Source organism: Talpa occidentalis, unplaced genomic scaffold (assembly GCF_014898055.3).
Source record: "Talpa occidentalis isolate TD23 unplaced genomic scaffold, MPIMG_talOcc4v2.1 talOcc4.5, whole genome shotgun sequence".
Classification (NCBI taxonomy): Eukaryota; Metazoa; Chordata; class Mammalia; order Eulipotyphla; family Talpidae; genus Talpa; species Talpa occidentalis.
In genome coordinates, this window is record NW_023604861.1 from 53,350,863 (window position 1) to 53,376,758 (window position 25,896).

Here is a 25,896-nt window from a genome sequence, read left to right on the forward strand (position 1 = left end):
TTTATTCTCTACAACTCTTGAAAATGTCAGAGTTGGGATGCTTGAATTAGCAGAAAGTGTCAGCAGACAGTTGGAAATACCAGGTCATAAAACAGGTCAAAATCAGAAGACAGTTTTGGGAGTTGACGCCAAAAGAAGAGGGTGAAAGAGTTGCAAATGTTTATAGGAAGAGAAAGGCAGCTTGCAAAGACACAACACTGCAGGGAAGATGATGGCGTAGGTGGCCCACAGTGGGGCTTCCCTCTTCTCCCTCTTCAATCTGGTTTTTCAAGGGCTAGAAAGAACAATGAGATGCAAACAAATGAAGCAAATTAAAAGTAAGGAAAGTTTCTGCACTTCTCACTTTACCTTCCTTCTAATTTTCTTTTGTTTAAACAAGGTGAGTCTTCCTTTACCTATTTCTCACATCCTAATTCAATCCTCTTCCTAGAAGTAATAGCATCAATGGCTTGGTCTATATCCAAACACATGTAAAATCCATGTAAAACTAATATACACATAAATGCTTTTTTCCACAAATGAGAAATATTTTTTAAATTCACTGTTTTTCTCACTTGATACACTTCAACAATTCTTCAGAAATTTGCCCACTAAAAACATTCTTTGTCACTTTCCAGGTTGTTACAGATTTATTATCTTAAATACTTTTTTCCTATCATTTGTTGGGATCTGGGTGGAAGGAGAAAGTGCTTATTTGCCATCTTGATCCAGTCTTCCTCATTTGTTATGATAGTAATTTATTAGACCATTCTTCTCAGGTCTGGTTCGATGTCTTAACAACACTGTGATGTATACCACTGTAAATATATCTTTGTGTAAATAAGCAAAACTGGAAGATGGAAGGTGATTTTTTGTTTTTGTTTTTCAACTTAGACATTTCTAAATTGGTCTCCCAAAGATACAAAAACATTTGTCCCTACCAGTGTACATGAGAACTCTTTCCCCAAATCCTTAATAAGATCATTCTTAATGTTCTATTCATTTTGCCAATATTGCATATATAAGCATATGTCAACTTTTATTTTGCATTTTCTAATTAATAGTGAAGTTGAGTATCTTTTTATTTTAGTTTTACTTTCTATTTAATCATGCTTGTCTATTTGTTACCATTGCCCACCTTCCTCCTTGTTGTTCATCTCTTATTGTTCAATAGGCAATTATATATTCTGGATATAAGTCAGCAATTCTTTTCTAATCTGTCATGGCTTTTAACTTCAATGGTAGTCTTTTGTCACAAACACATATTAAATATTCAGTAACAAAACCTCCAACAGTTTCCTTTATGGATTGTCTTGCTTTCAAAGCTATCCCAATTATTAAAATATGCATCATTAGTGTATTCTAATACTTTAAAAGTGTTTTTTCCTGCATTTATCTTTTTATCCCATCTATAATTTAAGTGGTGATTACCTGAAGTTGATATCCAATTTCATCTTTTCAAATGCAGAGCTAATTACCTTATGATTAGCCTTATGATAGGCTCAATTTCTTTCAGTATTTTCAATACCTATGTATATAAAGTTCCCCCACCATCCAGGCTTCATTCTGATCTATTGATCTGTTCACCTATTTCTGGTTAATACCACACTGCTTAATTACTAGCTCTTTACATTATATTTTATAGTTAAAAGAACATATAGTTAGTTCTCTCTTTGCTGTTTTTTGATTATTTTCCATACCTTCTCTTACAACAGAATTTCAGAAATTTATCAACTTCCATAAAAAACTCTTAAAATTTGTATTCTGTTTGCAAGTGTTATAAAGATTAAGAAATACCATTATGATATTAAAACTCCTGTATGACTCAGAGAATTCAGGCCTTTTTTTTAATGTCCTTCAGTCTCATAGTTACCTCCACATAGATTTTAGATGTGTCCTCATATATTTATTCCTAGATACTTCAAGATTCTGGAGTCATTATGAAGGGGTTTTCTTTTCTCGCTACATTTTCTGATTGATTATAATTGATATAAAGAAAAACTATTCTGTACAAGGAATTTGATTAGGTACTTTATGGTAATAGTTTCTGTATGCTTGTTCAAAAAAGATAAACACATGCAATTTGCAGCAACATGGATGGCGCTGGAAGGGATCATGCTCAGCGAAATAAGCCAGAAAGAAAAAGAAAAATACCGGATGGTCTCACTCATAGCAGGAATCTAGAAAACTTACATAAGGGACCAGGAAAAAGAAAAACTATAAGAAAGTAAAAATCAAAATCAACAAACAACTATGAACCAGAGACACTCTATGAGAGGTGGGGGGCGGGGAGGTGAGGGATTGGGGTCAAAATAAGGGGGTCACAATTGCATGGGGAATATAAAATTTATAATAAAAAAAAGTTTCTGTATGCTTGATTCTTTAGAATTTCCTAATCACACTGTCATCAAAAATGACATTTTTTGTCTGTTTCCAGCATATATGCCTTTCATTTACTGATCCTAAAGCATTGCTCTGGTAAATAGCAGAAATGACAGTGAACATTCTTGCCTTAGCCTTGACTTTAGTGGGAATATTTCAAATATTTTTACCACTAAATATGATGCAGAAAGTCTGGTCAATGCCTGTTATCAAGCTAAAAGAGTTTCTAATTGGAAGCTAAGAATTTAAAATCAGAAATGGATATTGAAATTTATCAAATACTTTTTTCAGTATCAAGTTGATTATATATTTTTTCTTCTTTAATCTGCTAAGTAGTGAATTACAATAATAAATTTCCTAATGTCAAGCCATCATTGCATTGCTGGAATAAACCTATAGATAATGTATAATGGGATCAAGTAATTCATTTATGTCTGATGTTCACCATTAATACTGAAACTGGATACATTTTGTTTTATTATATCGTCTTATCTGATTTGGGTATCACTGTTATGCTAGTCTTGAAGAATGCAATAGAAGGTTTCAATAATATTGTATAATCTTGAATATTTTATAAAATATAGAAATGACCTGCTTCTTAAATTTTAGGGAAAACATGTTTTTGAAATCTGGGCCAAAAGTCATAGACAGAGGTGGGTTTTAGACTATTTTCTACAGTTCCTTAATGATTAGTAAACTTTATTTCCTCTTATATAAATTTTGTTCATACATCTTTCTAAAAATTAACATTTCATCTACCTTTTCAAGTGAAATAATTTTAAATGTACATTTTTATTACTTGCATTGAGTTTATCTTTCTAAACAGAAATTAAAGTATAATTAAATATTTCCTATAAATAGCATATATTTTAATTTTTAGACTTTTTACAGTCTGATATTTTATTTTTAATATAGATAGGATTTTAATTACACTAATGGCACTAACTAATGTCATTAATATAATGAAATTAATATTTACTATGAAACATACACAATTTAATATAAAATGGTTTTATTCATTTATTTCAGGTTTCCCATTTACTACAGTGTCTTCCACATATGACTGGTTCAGTGGAGGGTAGAGAAAAAAATAAAATGACATTACAAAAAATTGTTTTTTCTATGCCCTCTGATAGGCTGATCATTTAAATGTCCCTTCTTCCCTCCTGCTGTTCCTACAATACTTCGGGAAATTAAACCCCTTCTTTCTGTAAGTAGCATTAGGACCTACAATTCAGTGTTACTTTTACCCTGTAAATACTTGTAAGGTCAAAATCATTTTGTCTGAACTGTTAAGAAACTGGACCATTTTCTTTTAGCATCCAGCAGCTGAATAAGCTGCTTTGGTTTCCTTTTTGTTTTTCTCTTATGCTCTGGGTTCTGACAGTATTCAACCCACATGAGTAGCCTTAATTTCTTTCTACTTGTCTCAAATTCCTTAAGTTCTAAGATGATAGCATAATACTTTCAAATGTGCTTTGAAATTTGGAATTTCTACAGTATGGCATCAGATCCTTCTAGAGCCTCCTTCTCATTTCAAAAACATTGCTCATTTCCAATAGCACTTTAGGAGCAATATGGGAATAAACACCCTGATGCCTTTGAGGGCAGATTGTTTGCAAATCTCCACTGCAGCACAGGATTTCTTTCATACTAATATTTTCCCCTGTGAACTAAACACCAGGCGCTGAAAGTCATTATCAAGTGATCAAAAGAGGAGTGATTATAGTTTTGTTTTTAATTAACCTAATTGAAGCAACCTATGAATGTCCAAAAATAAACTATCTGCTACGGATCATGACCATTTACCATCTAAACTGGACACTTTTGAGACTAATGGGGATGCTAATACTAATTACACCAAGATAGCATGTCTAAGCATAAAATAGCATGTATAAACCAGAGTGTTCTAGGCTATGAATGAGTTGTAAAACTTTCTATTAGCTTTATTTTCTGTTACCTTTAAAACATCCTGCCACTGCATCTGGTGAAATATGGTTGATCTCTATTTATTCTCTCCGTAGATATTTATTTAGCCTCACTAAAGGACAGACACTGTGTCAGTGATAAAGGTGAACAAACAGACAAAGTGCCTGCCCTTATGGGGCTTGCAATCTAGTAGCCTTTTTCTCTGCTGATTAAAAAAAATAGTTTTTAATTCCAGGAACACAGGAAGAACAGTGGATGAACTTGATGCAGTGGGAAGAGGGCAAAAACTTTCAAGATAAATGGACCTTGGCCTGTGGTTTTGAGTTAATATGTATGTTGTCCTCATCTGGCTTGCAATCTAGTAGCCTTTTTCTCTGCTGATTAAAAAAAGTAGTTTTTAATTCCAGGAACACAGGAAGAACAGTGGATGAACTTGATGCAGTGGGAAGAGGGCAAAAACTTTCAAGATAAATGGACCTTGGCCTGTGGTTTTGAGTTAATATGTATGTTGTCCTCATCTGGGACAGAATACCTAAAAGGCAAAACATGGAAAAATGTTTGTGCAATGCCCTGTAAGTGGTGATTGCTAAAATGTTTCCTCAAATAATACCAAATTCAAGCAGAAAGAACACAGAAAAAGCCAAATCGACCTGATGGAGATAAGATGTAGGAAAAGGTACATTAGAAGAGAAAAGAGGGGGCCTCCTGGTGGTGCAAGGCATTGGGATGAGGCTGTCCGCAGCCTCTGCAGCACCAGTTCGATCCCCAGCCAGGGAGCTACCCACATGGTGCAGCAGACCTCTCCTGACTCTCCCGCTGCTCCCCTCAGCAGTATACTTAAGTCAATCTGGCTGTTCTGCTCCCCACTCTGTCTCTAGTGGATCCTCTGGCCTGTACCCCAGTTCTTGTATACATTTTTTCTTGAAAAGAAAAGAAAAGAAAGGAAAAGAAAAGAAAAGAAAAGAAAAGAAAAGAAAAGAAAAGAAAAGAAAAGAAAGGAAAAGAAAGTGAAAACATTCCTAAATCAAACTACTCTCAGCATTTCTTGAGCCATATACTTGGGAAACAGAGACTATGGAAGAAAGGTGAGTTTTGATAACACACCAGCTTCTAACCTGAGCCTTTTACTAGCTAACACCTGGTGCTTCTGACTGTGATATTTTTGTCTCAGAGGCTCGGTCCCCAAATTCCCCAGGACCTCTCAGCTAGGTTTGTGGAGAAAATTCTAGAGTGAGCTCCAAAGTGCTTAACACTGGTGTTGGGGAATGGGTAGAAACCTGAAAGGAAATGGGGAAGACAGTGAGGAAGACTAGCACCACCAAGGCCCAATTCTGTAAATCCTCAGGCGAGAGCCTGAGGATTTACAGAGTACTCTGCACTATGACAGGGGTATGAAATAACGCAGCTCCAGAAAGAACTGATTTGCTCTCCTGCCAAAAGCTTCCTTCCCTGGCCTACAAAGTCAGTGTGAGGGATAATAATCAGACAAACTAAGAATACTGCCCTAGTCCCACTATCCCAACGTAACTAGAATGAACTGAATAGCTTCTAATTAACTTAAATCTTGATTATTTATTCAGTTAAAAATACCTTATTGAAGGTATAATATGAATAAACACAGTTTATAAGAACCACAGATAAGAATGATAGAGACAATGAATGTTCCAGTACATTCTGCTTAGGAAGATTGTCTTTTAGTACAAAGACTTTCACCTGTGAGTACAATTGGAACCAACGCTAGATTTCATTTGGCAGAAATTTCTTTTTCTATTTGAACTGCTTATTGCACCTTAAAAAAAACCACATTAAAGTAATACATATTCATTGAAAAAGATTGGAAAAGTTAAAAAATACAAAAACTAAGAAAAGGATCTGTAACTCCACCACTCAGGGATAAACACTGCCAACATCCTGTAGATCTTTTAAGTGTGGGCACTGTTTATAATGCAACATCATCAGCACCAAATGCTCTTTATCCACCACGTTTGATTTCTGAGATCACAGCAACACACAGGGCACTCCAGTGTCTACAATTTTTAAAACACTGGATTTCCATTTGCAATCTGCGGCAGGCTAAACCCTTAATTAGTAACAGCAGGTGCTGAAGTGCTTAAAGCAAATCACTCCTCCATTTTAGTGAGTTGTTATTTATGTCACTCTTATCAGGGGCCAGGGGCGGTGCTGACAATCAGCAGCAGCTGCAGGGGTAGAAGCCCTCACAGGGAATTGTTGTAAGTCTCTACATTGCCCAGGAGTCAGGGGTTTGAACAGCTCTTTCGGTAGAAACTGAGCAAGCTGCTCTTCAAGTGCATACAAAAGGTCCAATTGGGATTTCAGACTTTTCAAAGATAGGAAATCATGATTATTTACGTATACTGCTAGACCATCAAGATATTTTATTCAGTTCCATTCCTGCCATTTATATAAAATACTGTTTTTCCGTTGTGTTTAAATAAATGCCCCCATTTTGAAATATTTTTTTCAAAACCTATTAAACGGTTCCACTTTAAAGTAATAATTCCATCAGAAAGTTTGTTCTTAAGGAGAATTAAGGCTATACAGCATTCTAAGTGGGTAACAATTCTTTGAAGCCCAAAAGTTTTTCCTCTCGTTTTTCTCTATCAGGATACGACTGAAACACCCAAGAAGAGAGTCAACGCTATCTTGCCTAGTTGCTGGGGTGGCTGAGGTTCCATTTTTGTCTTCAAATGGTCACAAAAATGATTTCCTACTTCTGTTAAGGGGTGATAAGTCAGTGCCCTCAAATGCAGCCAGTAGGCTTTTTCAGTTCCATGAAGACTGGAATGTCTTTTCCCACCAAAGGCTTTGCATTTCCACCCACAACTGCCTGTTTGGAGGTAAACTGCTGGAGGACATGCAAGGCCACTTGGGGATGCCAGACCAGTAAGCAAACAAAAAAGAAACGTCACCCTGTACAGAGGCACCCTGTTTCCTGTACCCTGACATGCAAGAACACTACTATGTTAAATAAACTTTTTAATATTCGAAATTAACGCCAAAATTGCCATTCACATTTTGTTGGGCCACCAGCCCCAAATAACCTAAGTTTTGCTCTAAGTAACCCTACAAATGGTCCGCTGCTCAAAGAGTCAAGAGCTTGGGATGGAGAGGGGTTCTTTAGACAGCATTTCAGTCCATTTTCCGCCTTTGGTTTCCTTTCCTTGGGTGATTCAGCGGAGTCCCCCGATAGGGGCCCAGCTTAGGAGGCCAGGTCTGCACCTCACGGCCTCTGGCCTGCCTCGAGGCCCTGGAAGCGACCCTCCCTGTGGCCTCCCTGGCCCGCCTCACCTGGCCAGGAATGAGAGATACCTGCGCCCCGCCCGTGGGCCGCTCCGGCGCCGGCCCCCGCGGGTGTGAACGCAGCTGCCTCTCCTTCCTCCTCCTCCCCGCGGCTTCTTACCTGGCCAGAAATTTGGCCGAGCTCGGGGCCGATAATTGGGGCCGCCATGGCTGGTGCCCATGTGCCGGTCGGGTCCTGGGGCGGCCTCCCCGCAGTAGGAGCTCGCGCACCCGCCGCGTCCCCGCCTCCCGCCGCTAATGGCTCCCGGCCCGCAGCTGGGGCGCGCGTCCCGCCCGCCCTTAAAGTGGCGCCGCAGGCCCAGAGGTCCAGGCAGCACCTGGGTGGGGCAGGAGTGGCGAGAAGCCCAGGGACGGGGTCGGGGGACGGGGGTGTCCAAGGGGCCCTGGGGCTCTTTGGGAGACCCTGTCTTTGCCTCACTTGTCCACCACAGTTCTGTTCCCCATTCCGGGCAAGATCACCCAACACCAGGCCTCCGGTAGAACTGCCAATTTCAAGAAAGGGGACGCATTGCCTGGGCTAGGGTTTGTCTAAAAAATCTTAACAACCCAAATGCCCCCAAATAGGTGACTGGACCAAGAAAATGTGGTATATATACATAATGGAATATTACTCAGCAATCAAAAAAGATAAACTCACGCCATTTGCAGCAACATGGATGGAGCAGGAAGGGATCATGCTCAGCGAAATAAGCCAGAAAGAAAAAGAAAAATACCGATGGTGGCACTCATAGCAGGAATTTAGAAAACCTAAATAAGGGACCAGGAAAAAGACTAATTATAATAAAGAAAAAATCAAAATCAACAAGCAATTATAATCCAGAGACACACTTGGGGGGGGCAGGGATTAGGGTTAAAATAAGGGGGGGGTGGGAATTGTATGGGGAATATAATCAAGATGAAAATGCATACATTGTGCAAAAATGAAAAATGATGTAAGAATTATATAAAATTAAAAAAAATTTAAAAATCTATAGAGTATCTTCTTATGAGAAATATTTCAAGTTTGAATATTAGAAATTAGTAAACAGGCTTTTTTCTTTATCCTAGGCAAACAAATGTGAAGGAAAATGAAGGCAAGTGCTGTCACGGTGAGCTTTTCAAACCTCTGAAAAATTAAAAATTTTAGAAGCATTTTACGTTGTCCTATGATTCAGCAAATATTGTCCCCATTTACTGAGAACATGCAGCATAAGAAAGTCTTCTGGTGAGTGCTGCTATGAAATCCACTATATTCAGCCTTCTCTAGATATTTTATTGAGATCTATTGAGTGTCAGAATCTGTAGGGCATCCTTGCTCACGACTGTGCACAGTACCTGACTTTTCCATTGCTAGAAGGGGAGGAGGGATTGTAGAGAGGAAAGGGAGTATCTGATAGTTTATCGCTTTTCCCTTACTTGAACCACTGGGCCCATGGGCTCTGGGCAAGCTCTCTTTCATGATCCTCGGCTCTGTGTTCTGCCTCCTGACTTAGATCATGAGAACATGCAAAAATTTTATTGTGACTGCGCCTTTGATGGGAAGAAAATGTGATGATAAATTTCTGATAGGATCATTACAGATTATGTTTGAAAGTAAATGTACATGTTTTAATAGGTATGCACTTGACTATTCTTTTCCAATTAACCAGAGCTGCGAGTACCTGGATAATTGTCTAAGAGCAGTTAGTTTGCTCATCAGTATAGGGCAAAGGTGAGTCATGCTGAGGCATCCAGGAGGAGTGTGAACTGAGGCAACTTTGAGCATTTCCCCCCTGCTTGGAAATCAGGTGTGTGTGGCTCCAAAGGTCTTGATTAGCAAGTCAGATGCTAATAGTGACAAAGACTGATGCTGTTAATGAAAATGACACAGACTCATTGCCTTAAAGTTTTGAGTGAATAATGCCCCTGAATTTATGTGAGAGGAAGTAATTATTCCTGTGTTGGAGGAAGCAAAAAGATAAAATCTCTTCTGTGTGTAGAACATGACTATAATCTTCATAAGAATCGACTTAGATATTTTGAGTTCCTAGTCTACTAAAAGAAAAGACAAGAATGTTTATAATTAAACAGGTATCTACTACAATGACTCTTACTGGGGGCAATGTTGCCCCCCAAGAGACATTTACCAATGTCTGGAGACATTTTCTTGGGTTGTCACAGTGGCATTTAATCAACAGAGGCCAGGGATTGCTGCTAAGTATCCTATATTGCACAGGATAGTCTACTACAACAGAGAATTATCTAGCCCAAATAAATATCATTAGTGCTGAGGTAAATATACTCTGACATTCTAAATTATAACGTAGAGTGTGAACCACTGACTTCCTTTGTTATCTTTAGCATTCTTGAATCATTTCTATCATTGCAGAAAAGCAGGCAGAGGGCTACTCTCTGTGGCTCCCTAAAGTATGCCAGTTATACACTTGATGGAAAACCAAATACTAAGTTATAAAATATGAGAAATAATAACATATAAAGAATAATTCCACATACAGAAATATATCTTAAAACTTACAGCAAAATTCAAATTATCTCTTAAAAATGGTTTTCCAGCCATTTAAAATTAATAGTAAGATGTTTTAGATTCATAGTAATATGCTTTAGATTCTATTCCCCCTAAAAAATTAATAAGTTTAATAAAAAATTAAATTAGAGCCTCCCTGGTGGTGCGGGGTTAAAGTCTCAGCACTATGAAGCTATTGCCAGCCACTTCAGCACTTCGGCATGAGTTCCATCCCTGGCCAGGGAGCTAACACACATGGCGCAGCAGACCTCTCCTGTCTCGCTGCTCCCCTCAGCAGTGTATTTCAGTAGGTCCACCAGTGTATTTCAGTAGATTTGGCCTAGACTGCAGTTCTTCTATGCTTAAATAAATAAAAAATTAAAAAAATCTTTTAAAAAATAATTTTTACATGATATAATGCTCCCCACTCTATGATGAATCCTCTCACTCCACCCCACCTCACCCCCACCCCACACCTCTGGCCTCCACCCCAGGTCTTGTATTCATAAAAAAACAAAAATTTAAATTAAATTAAATTAAAAAATCAGTTTAACTTGTCTAAAAAAAATTAAATTAAAATTGTTTATATTTTACAATATGCATATACCTTGGATAGGTTTGCAAGTATTACTGTATACATGGTCTCTTCGAATAAACTTACATAAACAACCTATACTTAAGATGTTTGGAAATTTTCCATCCAGCTATTTAATAGGAACTCTTACATATAAGCTATGCCCTAGATTGTTGCTTACTTGGCTGGTTCTCAGAATCACAGAAATTTAGAACTCAATGGGACTCTAGAGAACATCTAATTGTCCTTTCCTTTCAAAGATGCTGAGGCCTAAAAGAATGTTCTCAAAGTCGTAACACACACACAGAAGTTGCAAGCCAGAGAATAAACTAATCTCAAGCATTTTCCCTAATGATTTTTCACCGGAGGGCCTCCCTGGTGGCGGAGGGGTTAAAGTCCCAGGGCTATCAAGTTATAGCCAGCCACTGCAGCCTGAGTTCAATCCCAGCTCAGGTCACTGACCCACATGGCTCGGCAGATCTCTCCTGTCTCTCCTGCTGCTCCCCACTCTGTCTCTGATGAGTCCTCTCACCCACCACACCTCTGGCCTAGACCCCAGTTCTTATATGCATAAATAAATCAAAAATCAAAAATCTTTTAAAAAATATTTTTTACATGATATAATGCATCAACTCCACTTTTAAAATACATATACTTTTATTTTAATTATTTTTTAAAAGATTTGTGTTAATTTATGCATACAAGAACTGAGGTATGGGGCAGGGGGCAGGGTGTAAGAGGATTCACCAGAGACAGAGTGGGGAGAAGAACAGGGGGATCTACTGAGGTATACTGCTGAGGGGAGCAGTGGGTGAAAAAGGAGAGGTCTGTTGCACCATGTGGGTCAGCAACCTGTGCTGGCCAGGGATCGAACTCTTGCCACAGTGGCTGGTGATAGCTTGATAGTGTTGAGACTTTAACATCTGTGCCACCAGGGAGGCTTTTATTTTATTATTTTTTTGAGATTTATTTATTTTTGCACACAAGAACTGGGTTATAGGCCAGAGGTGCAGGGTGTGAGAGGATTCACCAGAGACAGAGTAGGGAACAGAACAGGCAGATCCACTGAAATACACTGCTGAGGGTGTTACAGGGTAGGGAGAAGGGCACCCCAGACCCCACAAACTTGTCTGCTCTAAATAGGTTCTGCCATCTGCCACATCAACATAAAATATATGAGATTTTAATGAAAAGGAACAACACAGGAAAGGCAAAGAATATAGTTTCTAAATCAAGCACCCAAAGTTATCCATCACCTCGTGGGTAAAAGTCCACCCAAACGGGATTGGCTCAGAGCAAGGCCTGAAAGCCTGCCACAAGTCTAAGGCACCTTCTGGCGGGGACCCACAGAAAAGAATTAGAAACAACCAGACAACTCTTCGCCATCTTTCGTCCTCCCTGGCAGCCGTAGCCATGAAGGTTGAGCTGTGCAGTTTCAGTGGGTACAAGATCTACCCGGGACACGGGAGGAGCTACGTCAGGAGGGACGGGAAGGTTGTCCAGTTTCTTAATGCAAAATGCGAATCAGCATTCCTTTCCAAGAGGAATCCTCGGCAAATAAACTGGACTGTTCTCTACAGAAGAATACACAAAAAGGGACAGTTGAAAGAAATTCAAAAGAAAATAACCCACCGTGCAGTCAAATTCCAGAAGGCCATCACTGGTGCATCACTTGCCGGTATCATGGCTAAGAGGAATCAGAAACCTGAAGTTAGAAAGGCTCAACAAGAACAAGCTATCAGGGCTGCCAAGGAAGCAAAGAAGGCTAAGCAAGCATCTAAAAAGACAGCAAGGGCTGCTGCTAAGGCTCCCACAAAGGCAGCACCTAAGCAAAAGATTGTGAAGCCTGTGAAAGTTTCTGCACCCGGAGTTGGTGGAAAACGCTAAGTTGACAAGATTGGAATTTTAAAATAAACAGATATCTGTCTAAAAAAAAAAAAACAACCAGACAAGTCTGGGAGGAAAATCAAGATAAAAGCTGTCACTGTTATCCATGGGTTATAATTCTTCTCAACAGCATCTGTGTCACACAGTCCACGACCAAAAGGGAAGTGCAGTTTCTTCACGTGTCTCTGCTCCATGTATCTCCTCCAGGTCTCCTTTTGGCTCTCCATCCTTCTTCCTTCTTTCCTCCCTCCCTTCTCCAGCTTCTTCATTTCCCTGTTCAGTTCCACACTTCCTTGGGTGGGGCAGGAAACCTGGAACCTCCCCCTTTCCTGGGGACCACCCTGTTACTAGGGAAGCAGCAGGGCCGGGCAAGACAGGTGAGGTCTGCTGCACCATGTGGGCAGCTCCCTGGCCCACAGGGGATTGAGCTCCTGCTGCAGAGGCTGTGGATAGCTTCACAGTGTTGTGCTTAACCCCTTGCACCACCAGGGAGGCCCCCAGGGAAGCTTTTAAACCCCATCTTGAAAACACCTCTTGCACTATCTTTGTAATATTAAATCCGGTTTACCATAACTTGACTAACCTATTAAGTTCCATTATAGGAATATAAATAAGAAGATTTTCATAATGTTAACAGAGGAAGGTGATTTTTGCTTCCACTTTGGCCATCTTCCCTGCTCTCCCTTCAGGCAATTCATCACAGAATAGCAGGATGGTCTTTTAAAATGTAAATTGAGTATTAACTCTATTTCTCAAAACCCTTCACTCATAATAAAATCCAAATCGTTTTCCATGTCTAGCATGGCTTTATATCATCTGACACTAGTTCCCACCTATAACTCTTACCATTCTTACAGTTTTCACAACCTCTAGTCACTTAGCCTTCTCCTAGAATAGCAGGTAAAACTAGCACATGTTGGCTTTGTTCTTCCTTCTTCTTGAAAAGTATTTCCCAAGATTTCTCCATTTTAGATTTCCCTTATGATGGTACCTCCTTGAGCACTCCCTATCATAATGTAACCCCTTACTCCATTTTTCTTTATGCCATTTTCTAACATTTATATTTCTAATATCATAAAGCATATATTTGTGAATTTGTTTTTATTTGTATTTTCTCCCTCTCTCTATGAAGAGAATTCGTATGAGTCAGTACCATCACCTTGAACTGGAAAGTACCTGGTTCATAGCAGCCACTAAAATATTTGAATGAATTAAAGTTATTTCAGTGACTGGTATATTTGTACTTGGATTTGGGTTTTTCTGGCTGCAGGACCATGATCTGGGTTTTCTTTCATAATGACATTCATTTTGTAGTGGGAAGAAAAAGCCAGGGTTTGGAGAACCTTGAAAAACAAAATATATTGCGTGCACCAAAATGACAAGCTCCGTATCGTGAAGTTGGAACCAGTGCTATAAATATGTTCACGGTAGCAAAGAAAAGATGGTAAGGCCAGTTTTAATCCCATCCTTTATTTAAAATAGCAAGTGCAAGGGCTCATCTGCTTATTAAATTAAGTTCTCCTTCATTTCTTCCTCAGTGTGGCACAAGGGGGCCCAACATTATCTTGCCCCAAATCTGGCTTTCTAGATTCAGCTTTTAACAGTCAACTCTTTTCTATTCCCTGATAGTGCCCTGGGATTCCCTCCATACCCACACCTCCAATAGTCCCCAGTGTAGGAAGCCCACAGGCAGATAGTGTAACCTCTTTCTTTGAACTGTAGAGCTAAAGGGATGAAACATAGAAAGCCTGGAGAAGGCCTGAACTACCCTTTAAAAATAGCATCTGTCAGTGGACCTCTGTGAACACGGTTCATTATTTTGGGAATGCCCTGGATATTTCTTCTGATCCTTCTAGCTGCTAATTCATTTATTTCTTGGTTGTCTTCGGTCCTGATCTTAGCCTGAAAACTTTTCCTGTCCCACTATCTTTACATTAATGAAGCAAGGACAACTTTCTATTCTTGTCTCCTTTCAGCTGTCCTACCCTGACACTTCACTTCTCACAACTGCACTGTCAGAGATTTTGCACACTTACCCCTGACCTTCTCGTTTGTTCTGGCTTGGGGTGATTCCCACACTCCCTTCCGACTCAACTTTCTTTTTGTGGTTAATCTGGGAAAACAGAATTATTCTCAAGATATCCTTAATTCCATCTCTCACCTCTGCTCAACCATGAGAACTCTTGCAGTACAATGATAAGGAGCATCTAATATCTAATATAGAAAGACAGATAAATAAATGTTTTTCCCAGTGAGTTAGGAACTGTTGTTCTTAAGTAAAAAGAAAGGTAGAAGAATAGGACCAACTTCTAATGATAGCCTGCAATCAATTGCACTAAGTGGCAGTTTCCTCATCATTCAATATTCCAATTCCCTTTCAACAACAGGGGTTAGTTCTATGTAATCAAAATGAGGCAAACCTGTCTCATTTTAACTGTAAGTCTTTGCTAAGAAATAAGGAGTTAAACCAAAGTGACATGTAAGTGGGATGAGGGGATGGTGTCATTCCAGATCCAGAGTGAAGCCAGGCACTGCCGCTAGATTAATTTGCAGAGCAGCCTCCCAGGCTGACAACACAGCAGAATCATCAGAAGCAGCTGAGTGGAGTCATTGATTAAGACTCTACTACCTGTAGAGATCGCTTAGTTACAATGAACTAATTTCCTTCAACCGCTATGACTACGCACTTGAAATTAAAAGGAATTTATGCATCCCAAATAAATCAGACTTAGAAGATTCTTGTATGTGAAGGTAGGGGATGAGTTGAAAAAGGAAAACTGTTCACATTTTCCTTGTGATCATGTAGATGTGTATTAACATGATTTAAACATCAGCTGCATAATTATTTTATTGGAAAAATTCATACATATCAAAAGTACATTTATTATAAATATATAATCTAAAGTATAAAAGTGTATTTGCACTTACCTCACAGCCAAACAGGCACTACCAATAATTATTAAATCTCTTACGTCCCGCTCCCATTTCCATTCCCCTTTTCCTTTTCTAAGATATAAAGATTATTAACTAATTAATTTATTTATTTATACTGTTTTTACTGCCAAAACCTGAATGGACTGTGCTATGAGCAAGGAATAAGCCTTTGTGTTAAGTCTCTGATGTCTGGAGTTGTTTTTATAGACTTACTATGGAGATTGGTAACTTGAGCTTAGGTTAGCAAAACACCAAAACGAGTGATGATGCATTAACTTAACAGATCCATAATGGGAGGCAGGGAAGTAAATATGAAGGTAGAGATCCCTGGTATGCCAACGCAGACCAAGTGCTTATCAACATCAAGGAAAAGATGTTGTGAAAAACTCAATAAAAATAATATAGGGCCTCCCCGGTGGCGCAGCGGTTGAGCGCTGGGTTGCGAGGCTGCCCGCTGCCTCTGCGGCGCCGGTTCGATTCCCGGCTGCTCCCCGGCCACCGGAGGAGGGTCCCACATGGCTTGCAGACCTCTCCTGCCGCCCGCTGCTCCCCTCAGCAGTGTACTTCGGTCCTTCTGCCTGCTCTGCTCCCCGCTCTGGCTCTGGTGAATTCTCTCACCCTCCCGCGCTTCTGACTGTACCCAGTGCATGAACAAACGAACAAATAAATAAATAAATAAATAAATAAATAAATAAATAAATAAACCATGAAAAAAAACAAAAACAAAAAAAAATAATAAAAATAATATATACTGGGGAGAGGAGGCCCAATGGACTTTGGTGGAGTATTAGTGGTGCTTTGGTGGTGGCTAGAGAGGTAACACTCATCTAAAAAGGGGTCACTCTCTATTCCTAAATCATACATAGTGTTGTAAACCTCAATAAAAAGTAATTTTGGGCCTCCCCTGGTGGCGTAGGCAGTTGAGTGCAGCGCTGTGAAGCTGTCCTCAGCCTCTGCAGCGCTCGTTCAATCCTGGTCAGCCGGTGAGGGTCCCACATGGCGGGGAAGACCTCTCCTGTCGCGCCCACTGCTCTCCTCAGCAGAGTATTTTGTCAGTCTACCTGTTCTGTTCCCCACTCTGTCTCTGGTGAATCCTCTCACCTTCCTGCACATCTGGCCTTGTACCCTGGTTCTTGTATAAATAGATAAATAAATCTTTAAAAAAAAGTAATTTTAAAATAATAATAATAATAATAATAATGTGTGTTGGATGTTACTGGTTGTCTTAGATGAGCATGGGATATAATTAGTCATGGAGAAATAAGAGAGAATAAAGAGAGACTAAGAGAGAATCTAGAAATTTGGGGTAAGAGATAAAATTGAGAAGGTTTTGAACAGATTCAGCCTAGTGGCAAAGACCAAATTATATTAATTAACATCACAGGGCCTCCCCAGTGGCACAGCGGTTGAGCGCTGGGTTGCGATGCTGCCCACAGCCTCTGCAGCGCCAGTTCGATCCCCGGTCGCTGGGCAAGGGTCCCACATGGCGGCAGACCTCTCCTGCCGCCCGCTGCTCCCCTCAGCAGTGTACTTCGTCACTCTGCCTGTTCTACTCTCCGCTCTGGCTCTGGTAAATTCTCTCACCCTCTCGCACTTCTGACTGTACCCAGTGCTTGTATAAATAAATTAATTAAGTAAAAAAAAAGAATTAACATCACAACCTACCCTGTTATTTCAAATAGCATTAGGTAGAGAGAGATATAAAGAAACAAACATCTTTGAAATAAATTTAGTATACATGTAATTAACTACTATTTTGATGAAATTGCTATCCCAGAAGCCATAAATTTAGGCTAAAATGGTTTGAACTGTGAAGCCACCTTTGGCCATTCAAGTTTGTTCAAATAGAAAATAAGCTCTAGAAGTTGTGCATCCTCACTGGGAGGCCTAATGGCCAATGCTCACTTCAAATATGGATAAGAAGATTGAAATAGAAGAAACTCCTATGGAGTAGAACCAGAGACTACTGAATAAACTGGACAAGAATATTTCTCCAAGGAAGAAGAATCAAAGCCTAATGAAGGAACTTACTCCACCCCAGGGACCATAGATTTCTCCAAGTCTGCTCAGTGATATTCCACAAATGCTATGGGTCAGTAAGACTGCATTTTCTTAGTAAAAATGATTATAGGTATCCTTCCCCTGCTCAGACAATGATTGGTACATGCCATAGCTGTTTGGGCCCAGCTTGTTTTTTTTACTATAAGATTGTATAGCATTTGTACCATTAGTGGTGGTTTAAAAGAGCAGTATCCTAAAAATACATTGACAGAAAAGCAAGAGATTCTGTTAAAGAAAAAATTACTCAAGAAGTGTTCAGCAGATTGAAGAATGTACTAGATAGAATCAATTTAAATGTATCAATTGATATTCTAGAATCTGATTGGATGTAGGCAGGCCAGAGGGCATCACTATCAATGAATAGCTATATTTGATTCCATATATATTCAAAGAAAGATTACTGAAAAAATATCCAAACGCCTGTAAAATTTATTAAATATGTTTGATATTATATCAGTGAGCATATCCTAACTGCTTCAACAAGTAAAACCCAAACTCAGTAGCTTAATACTCACAAAAGGATTTATTTCTCACACACACACCACAGTCAAATGAGGGTTGGCAAGGTGAAAGAAATGGATGTACTGTGTGCAATGGTTCTGGAACCAAATTTTCTTCTATCTCACAGCCTTACCATTCTCTGGTGCCCTGGAGTTTACTTCTAAGTTTTTTTTTTTTTTTTTTTTTTTTTTATAGAGGCATGCTTTATTTATTTGTTTGCTGGTTTCTTTGTTTGTTTTGTTTATACATGCACTGGGTACAGTCAGAAGCGCGGGAGGGCGAGAGAATTCACCAGAGCCAGAGCGGGGAGCAGAGCAGGCAGAAGGACCGAAGCACACTGCTGAGGGGAGCAGCGGGCGGCAGGAGAGGTCTGCGCGCCATGTGGGACCCTCCTCCGGTGGCCGGGGAGCAGCCGGGGATCGAACCGGCGCCGCAGAGGCCGCGCGCAGCTTCGCAACCCAGCGCTCAACCGCTGCGCCACCGGGGAGGCCCTACTTCTAAGTTTTCAATATCCAACCCTCAAACAAAATTTTAAAAGAGCACAACCAAGAAGAGGGTTTTGTGGGCCAGTCACAGAAAGGAAACATATCACTTATGCTAGATTATATTAGCCTGAAGCCAGTCATAGGACCACACCTAGCTATACACTGGGCTCCACGTTTGTATCTCTGAACACAGTAGCATATACACACCACACACAACTAAACAGAGTGCCTCACACAGTTATCACTAAATAAAGTAGTGTGTATTCCCCACACTGGTAAAAAAAGTATTTCACACATGCGAAATATAACCTAGTTCTGTGTTCCATATAAGCGAAACAGTTCGGTAAACACAAAATCATCTTTGTCACAGTCCACCAGTTTAATTACCAAATAACCTTTATCTCCTTTATTCCTAAACACAACTGCATATCAAGGAAGAAAAGATAAAGCCTGGTCCAGTCATTTTAGTGCAAATTTCAGTGATTAAGGGGAGAAAAAAGTATTTACATGATAATGTAAAATAAATGGTATAGATTCAAAGCCAAATGGGTCTTTATATTGGATTTAAAAGCATTTTCTAAAATAGATGACTGGATCAAGAAGATGTGGTACATATACATAATGGAATATTACTCAGCAATCAAAAAATAAATTCATGCAATTTGCAGCAACATGGATGGAGCTGGAAGGGATCATGCTCAGTGAAATAAGCCAGAAAGAAAAAAAAAAAAAAATACCACATGGTCTCACTCATAGCAGGAATTTAGAAAACCTAAATAAGGGACCAGGAAAAAGACTAATTAATACAAAGTAAAAATCAAAATCAATAAGCAACTATAAACCAGAGACACACTACAGGGGGAGTGGGGGGCAGGGAGAGGAAGGATTAGGGTCAAAATAAGGGGGGTTGCAATTGTATGGGGAATATAACCAAAATGAAAATGCATACATTGTGCAAAAATGAAAAATGATGTAAGAATTACATAAAATAAACTATTTTAAAAAAGAAATGCATTTGGTATTCATTGCTGGTGATATTGAATATAATTTAGGTTTTAGTGCCAGATATAAGGTGAAAATGTTATAGAGCAATCCCGATATTAAACGGGTTCCTGGCTGTGGGTCCTCACCCGCGCGCTTTAAAGGGACTTATGAATACTCTACTACAGACACACACAAAAGGGTTAATAAAAGGTTTATTTACAAGAGAAAAAGAAATAAGGAAAATGTACAACTCAGGGAGAAAATAGGGAAATAAAGTCTTTAATGCGTCCTACCCGATCCGACGACCTGGAAACCCAAAGTCACTCTCAGAGCTGGCCGGACACTGCTAGCTGGCGGAGAGCCAAAATGGGGGATCCCCAAAGCCCACGTGTCTGCCTTTTGTATCCACCTGGCTGCTTAACCCCACCCTCGTGTCCCAGCCACCTTCCCTTTGGTGGTGATGGGATTTGGAGTTCCCAGTGTCTTTGGCTTTGACCTGGGGTGGGGGTGGAGTCCACAAAGCCTGTATGGAATTTGTTTTGGGACATCCTTTTCCCCCTAACAATTCCCCCCTTTCACTTTTTGCCACCATTTCCATGGTGATGAAGATCGAATATATGGAGGTTGGGATGCAGTTTTAGATGAACATTTTTTTTAGGTTTTAGTGTGAAAGAAAACCAGTTTCTCCAGGTATTTGTCCATTGTGGAAAGCAAAAGTCCTTTACTCCAGGAAAAAAGTTCATTAGTTTAAGCCAAAAAAAAAAAAAAAAAAAAAATTTGGAGGCATTAGCCAAAACAAGACAGCAGATATGTAAAAATTACAGGAAAAAAAAATTTTAAAATGGTTCAACTGATGTAAAAAAACACAAATTTTCTCAACCTTGATCCCAAACTTTTAACAGCAAAGCAAAAGTTTGCAAACTAAATTTACTTTTAAACCATTTTTTCTATTTTTGCATAAAATTACAGGGCAGAAATAACTAACAGCAATTTTTAGCTGGCTTTGTTGAAATATTCCATACAGGATTAGAGCGAACCGGTGGCATCCAGTCGATGTATGCTTCAGGTATAAAGTTGGTCTCATCAGACTCCACCTGGGCTTTCCTCTTTTCGAGGGTACCAGGGCATTTTCGTTGGCCGGGTTGTCCAGTTCTGCCAATGGAGGCAAGCTTCCTCACCTTCTTTGGAGGTCTCTGGAACCCTACAAACAAGGCAAACAGGTTCTCCTCTTCTTGGTTCAGCTCTTTTTTAACTTTTTGGAAGAACTCCACACAAAGCCACACAATCAAACTCACGTCCAATTTTTTTGTTAAAACAGACAAAATCCCTATGGAAGTTATGCAAAAACAGACTCTGAAATAAGTAGCAAAAATTACTACCACTATTTGTATGCTGTGTTGGTATCAAGGGGAGAGAAAATGTGACAAGTTAGCTTTGCTGGAAAAAAAATTGCAACCTTTTTGCAGATCCTGGTTACTCAAAACAAAACAAAACAAAACAAAAACTTCGTGGATTCAGGACAGAATGCATAAAAAAAATTTCCAGTATTATGTCAAAGAAACCTTAGTAAATGTCAGGTGTATTTTCAGGTTTATTCAGTCCTTTGTAGGAAAGTTTTTTACTCTCAACAGTTCCATCAATAGGAATCTGTTGAGACCTTTTTTCCCTATATTTCCGGAAACAATTTCTGTAGGTGTGAAACAATTGAATTATACAATATTACAAGGTGACAATCACCATTGACAATTTACATACATACCAGATACTACTGTTAACATTTTGTACATACCAAAGTTTTACCATTTTTCCAAGTGACAATGCTTCCCTTCCAGTTTTACTTCATTAGGTAAAAGCCAAATAGAACAAATTTATGTAATGCCTTTTCAGGAGGAAAAGGAGAAACTTCGTGGAGTGTCTCAGGAGCTCTACTGAGGTTCCACAAAATTTCCTTGCATCAGTCAAATGACAGGCTACCAAATTTGTACTTGAATTTAGATTTTTGGGAAGTTTTGCCATAAATATCAGAAAATTAACAGAAACAACAATATTCAATCTCTATGAAGGCACCGGCTTAGTTCAGTAGCACAATGTTGACAATCAAACCATAACTTTTTGTTTTTCTCATAACTGGAGACTCTTTTTTTTTTTTCCAACATCTATGGGCACCATGTATACCAATTTGTCGATCACTGGAGGTCAAGACGGTTAGACACAAGGACATACAGACGAAAAGGATGTCCCAAAACAAAAATACCATTAAATGAAAACTATACTTACTACTAAGTGATTTCTGGAAATTTAAAATCCAATAATTTCACTAAGTTGAGCAAGCAAATCCTATGTATGTTCCAAATCTAGGGAACAGTTACATTCGAAACATGAATAGAAAAGCTCAGTATTTTATGTCTTAAAAGAAGACTTCTCCTACCCTCATTCTACCCCCACTTCTGGACTCTGAGTATTGTGGACACTTGAAATTTTTGGTCAAAAAACAAGGTAACCACTATTAATTAATAAGCATCATAAAATGAGTTGGTACCGTGTGCTAAGTGGCAAGTCCTAATAGCTGGATATTCAGGTATTGTTTTCTAGAATAATAACAAATCTTAGAAGGTATATAGTTTGCCTCAATTATTTTGCAAATGTGAAAAATAAAGATGAGGTGAAAGAACTTAACCAAGATCTCATACATTCATGACAAAGTGGGGATAACAACCAAATGATTCCTGGTTGAAGGCTGTTTCCACAATACCTATTAGGTCTAATCAAAGTATAAATGTATTTGACTTGTATCTGTTTAAACCTTGAGTTTAAAAAAACTAAATAATATAGCCTAAAATAGCAAAAAAGTTTTGATGAAGTCACATTTTTAGTTAATAGTTAACTAAAACCAAAATTATTAGCACGTCGCATCAGAGAAGATCACAGATATATTATTAATTAGCAGCAACTGTAATGATGTTAACTTTTAGGCTTCTAAAGATATTTTTTAAATCATGACTAACATTATTAGATATTTTAGGGTCACTTGAAAAGTTACTTTCATGCAAAGAAACAAACTGCTGAAAGAGGAGCTAAAAAGAAGTTTGATAGTTCTCATCTATTTCATTCCCTGAAAATACATTAAACAGCAACTTCACAAGTTTAATACAGGTGAAAAAATGGAAGAATTAGAAATCTACCCAGTTCTGGAATCATGGGTTGAGTTTTAGAAGTTGGCTTGATCTTGTAACCTTTTTTATTTGTCCATTCATGGTATTCATCATCTTCTGATTAACTGGATTATGTTTTCTCCTGGAAAAAAACAAGTACTAAGCATGATTTTTAAGCCACCATTTTGCACAACAAAAACATGCCACACAGAGAGAATGGTATATTGCACCTAGTTCCCCCTGCCCACAGTCCTTCCTGTGGATTTTCCCCGTGAGTATGCTAGCTTATAGTACAAGCATTGGTAGCCATGTGTTATATCATCTCACCACACCTAGAAGGGCAACCATTTCAAGGGCAGATGATCCAAAGGCTAGGAATCAGCCCATGCAGTGACCTAACATGGGAAGTTCTACCCACAATGAATGAGATGGAGCATCCTGATGCCCCCATAAATTTATATTGAAACCCAGAAAAGAGAAAGTGAGGCGATGAACCAGAACAGAGCCAATAAAGAAATAAGGATACATGAGTAAGCCAAATTTATAAATTAACTAAAATTACAATAAAATTAAAGCTATTATATATCATCGTCTGTAATAAAATGACATATAGAAAATGAAGATGACACAATGACACAGCAAGGTATTGAAGGGCCTAGGCTAGAGGAATTAAGTAATAGAATGAAATAAAAAGGATCCAAATTGGGAAAGAAGTACAAGTATTGCTATTTGTAGATGATGTAATAATATGCATAAGAAAAGCTAAAGACTAATTGAAATGATAAATACAGTTAAATGACACCATAAAAATTCAATTTACAAAAGTCAGTTATGTTACTGTATGCAAACAATGAACTAGAAGAGAAAGAAATCAAGCAAACAATTCCATTTACAATTGCAAAAAAAATAAATTAAATATCTAGGAGCAAATTTAACAAAAGATGTGGAGCACCTAAAGAATTAAAACTAAAAGAAACAGAAGACACACACAAAAAAAGGAAAAATATTTCTTGCTTGTGGATTGGAAAAATCAATATCATTGAAAATAGTTATTTTGGGCGTCCCCAGTGGTGCAGCAGTTGAGTGCTGGGTTGCGAAGGTGCCCATCAGGCTCTGCAGCACCGGTTCGATCCCCCGCTGCTCCCCGGCCACTGGAGGAGGGTTCCACATGGTGCACAGACCTCTCCTGCCACCCACTGCTCCTTAGGTCCTTCTGCCTGTTCTGCTCCCTACTCTGGCTCTGGTAAATTCTCTCACCCTCCCACGCTTCTGACTGTATCCAGTGCTTGTATAAAATAAATAAATAAATCTTTAAAAAAATTTTTTTTAAAAAATTAAAAAAAAAAGAAAATAGTTATTTTACTCAAAAAAATATATAGAATCAACGTAAAATTCCAATTCCTATCAAGACTGCAATGGCATTCTTCAAAGAAATAGAACAAACATTACTGAAATTCATATGGAACTGCAAAAGACCCTGAATAGTCAAACCAATCCAGACAAAAAAGAAGAATAAGGGTGGTATCATACTTCCAGGCTTTGGACTATACTACAAAGCTATAGTAAGCAAAATAGTATGGTACTGCACAGAGCAATAGAATAGAACTGAGAGCCCGAAAATAAACCTGGACATCTATGGACAGTTCATCTACAAAAAAGGAGCCAAAGAAACTGTCAGTAAAACAAAAAGACAACCAACTGATTGGAGGAAAATATTTAGACATCATGCATGTAACAAATGACTGATATCCAAGGTACAAAAAGAACTCATACAATTCAACAAAAAGAAAAAAAAAAACAGTCAAAAAATGGGCAGAAGGGGGCCTTCCTGGTGGCACAGGGGGTAAAGTCTCAGTGCTATGAAGCTATCACCAGCCACTGTGTCATCATTTTGATCCCCAGCCAGAGAGCTAACCCACATATGGAGCAACAGACCTCTCCTGTCTCACCTGCTGTTCCTCTTAGCAGTGTATTGTAGTAGATCTGGCTATTCCGCTCCCCTCTGTGTCTCTGGTGAATCTTCTCACCCCCACACCATTGGCCTACACCCCAGTTCTTGAATGCATAAATAAATAAAAATAAATCTTTAAAAATAATGGCAGAAGAGCTAAGTAGACACTTCTCCAAAGACATACAGATGGCCACAGAATCATGAAAAAATGCTCACCATGGCTTATCATCAGGGAACTGCAAATCAAAACCACAAAGAAATAGCATCTTACACCTGTGAGAAAGACCATCCACATTGTTGCAAATGGCAAGCTTTCATCAGTTCTTTATAACATAGTAGTATGCCATTGTGTATATATTTATCCAATCCTCCTGTTGCTGGGAACTTAGGTAATTCCATACGTTAACTATTGAAAACACAGCTGCAATGAGCATGGGACTATATCTATCCCTTGAGTTGGTGTTTTTGTTTTCCTTGGATAGGTACATAGAAGTAGCATTGCTGGATCATATGAAACATCTATTTTTAATATTTTGAGAAATCTCCTTGATCTTTTCCATTGGGCCTGGGTTAGTCTACATTCCCACAGAGTATACAAGTGTTCCTTTTTCTCCACACCTTCACCAACATTTGTTGTTTCTGATCTTTTTGATATGGTGTGAGATGGTATCTCATGGTGGTTTTAATTTGCATTTCTCTGATGATAAGTGATGGGGAGTCTTTTTTCATGTCCATGTTGGCCAATTGTATATCTTCTTTAAAGAAGTGTCTAGTTAACTCTTTTGCCAATTTTCTGATTGGGTTATTTGTTTCCTTTTTTGTTGAATTGTGTGAGTTCTTTGTAGATCTTGGATATTAGTCCCTTGTCAGTATATGATGTGCAAATATTTTCTGCCACTCAGTGGTAAGGTTGTAGGCATATATAAATGTGTTTCTATTATATGTGTTATTTGGGTTATTAATATTTACAGAAAGTAAAGGGGCTTTTATCCATTTGTGTGACCATTTATTCACTCATACATTCATTAAAAAGCCATTAAACACCTATTTATGGCAACTACTATATTAAAAATTAGATTCCATAAGAGATTCCATCTGAGCTCAGTCAAGTATGCTGAGGGCATAATAAGCTGATAAGCTAGTATCCTGGAACACGTCATCCATCTCAGATGCACCAGTACCTCAAGCTCAGTTCAACCTAGAGCCTGGACGTCCCCACAGACAAACTGATCATCAGCATGACATAGAGCTACATAAAGAGACAAGGATGGATG

The 25,896-nt window shown here is 38.8% G+C and overlaps 3 protein-coding genes across 5 annotated transcripts in view; 1 reads left to right on the plus strand and 2 right to left on the minus strand.

Moving 5' to 3' along the window:
• SOHLH2 (spermatogenesis and oogenesis specific basic helix-loop-helix 2) overlaps positions 1 to 7,806 on the minus strand; it is a 46,468-nt gene extending 38,662 nt beyond the window's left edge. For all 3 annotated transcript variants that reach the window (XM_037527173.2, XM_037527172.2, XM_037527171.2), the window contains exon 1: positions 7,712 to 7,806. In XM_037527173.2, coding sequence (XP_037383070.1) covers positions 7,712 to 7,759 — 48 coding nt within the window. In that variant the 5' untranslated portion in view covers positions 7,760 to 7,806. The remainder of the gene's footprint in view (positions 1 to 7,711) is intronic.
• Positions 7,807 to 12,048: 4,242 nt separating this feature from the next.
• On the plus strand, positions 12,049 to 12,593 carry LOC119258842 (60S ribosomal protein L24-like). The gene has a single exon (XM_037527174.2). It carries the CDS (start codon positions 12,081 to 12,083, stop codon positions 12,552 to 12,554), a length of 474 nt encoding a protein of 157 aa, XP_037383071.1. The 5' UTR covers positions 12,049 to 12,080; the 3' UTR covers positions 12,555 to 12,593.
• Positions 12,594 to 19,811: 7,218 nt separating this feature from the next.
• The window catches only part of CCDC169 (coiled-coil domain containing 169), a gene marked incomplete at its 5' end in the record, with an annotated part of 31,921 nt that continues 25,836 nt past the window's right edge, over positions 19,812 to 25,896 (minus strand). The window contains 1 exon segment of the mRNA XM_054687738.1: positions 19,812 to 22,813. Coding sequence (XP_054543713.1) covers positions 22,714 to 22,813 — 100 coding nt within the window.

What these genes read in the sequence shown, in the direction of transcription:
- LOC119258842 (XM_037527174.2), top strand. Translation starts at nt 12,081, where the DNA reads ATGAAGGTTGAGCTGTGCAGTTTCAGTGGGTACAAGATCTACCCGGGA.